Below are 4,396 nucleotides of genomic sequence, written 5' to 3' on the forward strand. Positions count from 1 at the left end.
AATAAGACTGAATTTTTCTTTATCATAATGTATCATTTTAGGCATTTTCTATATATTGGCAAATTATCCCTCATGCAGGTTTTAATAATTTATATTTCCCAACAGTAGAAAAGTACCTAATTTCACATAAACTCATTGCCACTGGGTATTAGAAAAATTTTTAAATTGTGGCAATTTGATGAGCAAAGAGCATCTAATTTCAATTTGCATTTATTTTATTGAGATTGAAATTTATTTATTATGAATCATAAATTCATGTTGTTTAAACTTTTTCTCTTGTATTTGCCATTTATTTTCTTATTGATTTACGATTACACTTTCTATACTAAGGGTATGAATCCTTGATCTACTATATATGTTACAGGTATTTTTCAATGTTATTTACCATTTAATTTTGTATAGGGTCATTGGGAATATAGAAAAGTTTAAAATTTTTGCAGTCAAATGTATCAGTATTTCCTTTTATAGTTCGTACCTTTGTTGCCAGGGTCAAAAATCTCTTCTACCCTAAGAGTTCAATAAACATTCACCTTGTTTTTAAATGTTTAAACATAGGTATATGTGTGTATGTGTCTGTGTGCATTCCGCAGACATAATCCTTTATCCCTCTGGAATGTTTTCTCTATGATGAATGATGTGGACAAACTTCATTTGTTTGTAAACTACTTAATTTATCATCCTAGCATGATTTATTGAATAATGTTCACTTTTCAGACTTACCAGAAATGCTCACAGTATCATTTATCTAATTCCTACATGCCCTTTGTGGATTCTAATTTCTATTCTGATCTAAATGATTTGCTTTCTAATTGGTCACTTGTCAAACATTGTTTTCATTGTTCTAGTTTGCTTTGTCTGGTTTCGTGATACATCTTAAATTAAGTAGTATAGAAAAACTCCCTTATTAGAACTCCTTCATTTTTCTTGTTTACTTTTAATATTTTATGTTTTTTACTTAGCAAATAAATGCAGGCTAAATTTTTAATGAATCAAATAACATACATGACAATATAAAAAAGGATGTAAGTCTCCCCTCAGCCACTTTCCTTGTTCCCACGAGAATCCTACTTCCTGGGGTAATCACTATTTACAAACTATATTCTGTGGTTCTATATACCATGTGTACAAACTATTCTGCTATTGAACGATAGATTTCCTAAGAACTCTTACAGTTACTTTTATTCTTCAATTTTTAACTTTCTAAATTTTTAATTTCAAATTTATATGACAATGTTCCCTCAGATATTTAATAAGAGAAGTTTTAAAATATATTGTTATTGCAAGCAAACATTAATAAATTAATTGATCAATTGATCAAATTAATTAATATGTTTTAACCTTGTTGGGTACTTGAGATTATATTGTACAATTCTCTCTACTTTTAAATAGGTTTGAAATTTCCCATAATATTTTTATATGAGCTCAGGTATACTAGGGAAAATTCACAGAATATTTTATATCTGATAGGATATGTTTCCTATCTTCTCTCATTTTGCTTTTATAAAACTCATTTAATGCCTTACTATTGCTCATCAAGATAAAATTTAGAATAAATTGTGAAATTCCATATAAGAATCCACTATGGTTGGAAAACACTGAGTCTACAGATTCATTCAGGCAAAATTACCGTCTTTCCAAGACTAAGTTGTCTTATTCATAAAATTAGTTTGTCCATTTATTCAGACATTATGTTTCATAGAGTCCTTCAAATAGGTCTTCAGTGTTTCATCAGTGTATACCTCATTAGGTGTAGCCACATTTCCTTTTGTCAAGGAAGTTTTATTAAACCTTCTATTCATTTTTCTTTGGTGTATAATAACACGAACATATTCAATTACTCATCTTGTATCAGACCATATTCCTTACCAGTTATTATAGGCTAGAATTGACTCTTCTGTTTTTTTAAATATGCAGTGAATTTATCTGCAAATAGTTTATCACATTTCTCTATATTTATTGCTTTAATTCTTTCTATTTTCCTTTGGGAAGGACCACAAAAAAATGCTGAAAAATAACTGTTAAAATATGACTTTCTCTTATTTTTGTGTCTATTTATAAAACTGTCAGAGTGGATTAGTACAAAGACACCTAAAATAGATAAGTCCTCTGGGCTTGTATATAAGGAATGGATTTGAGGGACAGGCGGAGAGAAATGGGTGAAAGTTTAACCCTATCTGCAACCTTTTTTGTAAGAAATGAGGAAAAGAATTCCATGATACAGATAGAATAAGAAGGGTTTGGAGGAACAAGTTGACAAGATCTCTGAGCCTTTGTTTCATCATCTGAATAATGAGGATATTAGTAGCTACTGCATATGGACTTGAGGATTTAAGATAAAACAATAAATGTGAAAACACTATCAATAACGATTGGTATCAAGAGTACCCAATATATGTGATAAATAGTGTTATTATTAATATAATTATTGCCAAAGAACTCTGTATGTATACACACACACACACACACACACACTTACACTCACAGTGAGAGATAAAGTGTGTTTAGAGACTGGGAGATATTGAAAGATGCTGCAGAGCACACCCACCAGGGAGGCAACTATTTTCACTGACACTGCTCTGCACACTCTTCACGTTCAAATAAAAGAGACAAGAATTGGGGCCAGGGCTAGGATCATGCACTCTGACATCTTTCTTTGTCCTTATTTCCCATATTCTCCTTAGAGTGCTTATTTAGGATTAATTTGTAAATGTAATGAAAAATATCACCCTGCATAGACATAAGACTATGTGCAGAACAAAAATCTAGTTTCATACAACATCAAACCCACATAGTAGGAGGACATATTGTAAATAGCACTGTAACCTTCTCAGGACTATAACTCTAATGACCTCCCAGTACAGTGGAGGCATATTCAGAATGATTTCTCCTAGCTGGTGCTAACAAAATATTCAAGAACTGGGTAAATAAGAAATGGATTTTAATTGCATTTGAGCGAAAAGAAAACTCCATATTTTGAACTAGGGAAGCTCTTAACAGATGGAAATCAACTGTCAATTTTGAATACTGGTTGATAAAATACCTAAGTTGTTCCAAATTTTTATAACAAACCAATATGTGCTTCTTTCCTTGGTGCTCACCTATACACAGGAGTAGACATTCATGGGAGAAGAAAACCACACCTATGTGACTGAGTTTGTCTTCCTGGGCCTTGCACAGGATCCACAGACACAGGAGCTGCTCTTTGTCCTCTTTCTGATCATCTACCTGCTCACCGTGCTGGGAAACCTGCTCATCATTGTGCTTGTTCACATCGACTCCAGGCTACACACACCCATGTACTTTTTCCTAAGAAACTTGTCCTTTGCTGATCTCTGTTTTTCTACAACCACAGTGCCCCAGGTGCTAGTCCACTTCCTAGTAAAGAAGAAAACCATTTCCTTTGCTGGATGCTCAATGCAGATGGTAGTTTTACTTCTGGTTGGGTGTACAGAGTGTGTACTGCTGGCAGTGATGTCCTATGACCGGTACGTGGCTGTGTGCAAGCCCCTGCACTACTCCACCATCATGACACGTTGGGTGTGTGTCCAGTTGGCCCTAGGGTCCTGGGGCACTGGGGTAGTTGCGTCACTAGTAAACAGCACATTCACACTCTGTCTTCCCTATCAAGGAAGTAATATAATTAACCATTATTTTTGTGAGCCTCCTGCCCTCCTGAAGCTGGCTTCAGCAGACACCTACAATGCTGAGATGGCTATCATTGTGATGGGTGTGGTTATCAACCTGACACCTTTTTCCCTCATCCTGGTCTCCTACTGGAACATTATCTCCACTGTGATCCAAATGCAGGCAGGGGAGGGGAGGCTCAAGGTTTTCTCTACCTGTGGCTCCCACTTCACTGTGGTTGTTCTTTTCTATGGCTCAGCAATATTTGCTTGCATGAGGCCGAACTCCAAGACCATGAATGAAAGAGATAAGATGATCTCCGTGTTCTACTCAGCAGTGACACCCATGCTGAACCCCATCATTTATAGTCTGAGGAACAAGGATGTCATGGGGGCTCTCAGGAGAATAACTGCAAAATAATCTGGTTGGTGGTGGTGTCTTTCAGTATGATGAAAATTTAGGACTGTGGATGGAAGTGATTTTCTAGGAAACTTTTCCTATTCTCATCCCTTCCCTACATTTTTTGTCCTCATTCTCCGGTCTTCCCATGTCTCTTCTCTGAGCAGTTCAACAAACCGTCTGTTCCAATCAAGGAAACATGACTAACTGAAAAAGTTGGGTAGGATAGGAAGCAAAGAAGGAAGAAAGAAAGGAAGGTGAGCAAAATGCAGGTCCTACTCTGTGAACCCATGCAAGCTAATAAGCAAATTAAAACAAATAGACATACAACTACATTTCAAAACTCAAACAAACAAACAAAATTATTATATAT

General features: G+C 35.1%; 1 protein-coding gene across 1 annotated transcript; it reads left to right on the top strand.

The window, feature by feature from the left end:
* The first annotated feature begins 3,120 nt into the window (after window positions 1–3,120).
* On the top strand, window positions 3,121–4,044 carry LOC119537806 (olfactory receptor 2D3-like). The gene has a single exon (XM_037840373.1). The coding sequence runs from the start codon at window positions 3,121–3,123 to the stop codon at window positions 4,042–4,044; it is 924 nt and encodes a 307-aa protein (XP_037696301.1).
* The last annotated feature ends 352 nt before the right edge of the window (window positions 4,045–4,396 follow it).

The sequence above is a fragment of the Choloepus didactylus genome, chromosome 6, assembly GCF_015220235.1.
Source record: "Choloepus didactylus isolate mChoDid1 chromosome 6, mChoDid1.pri, whole genome shotgun sequence".
In the NCBI taxonomy this organism is placed as follows: Eukaryota; Metazoa; Chordata; class Mammalia; order Pilosa; family Megalonychidae; genus Choloepus; species Choloepus didactylus.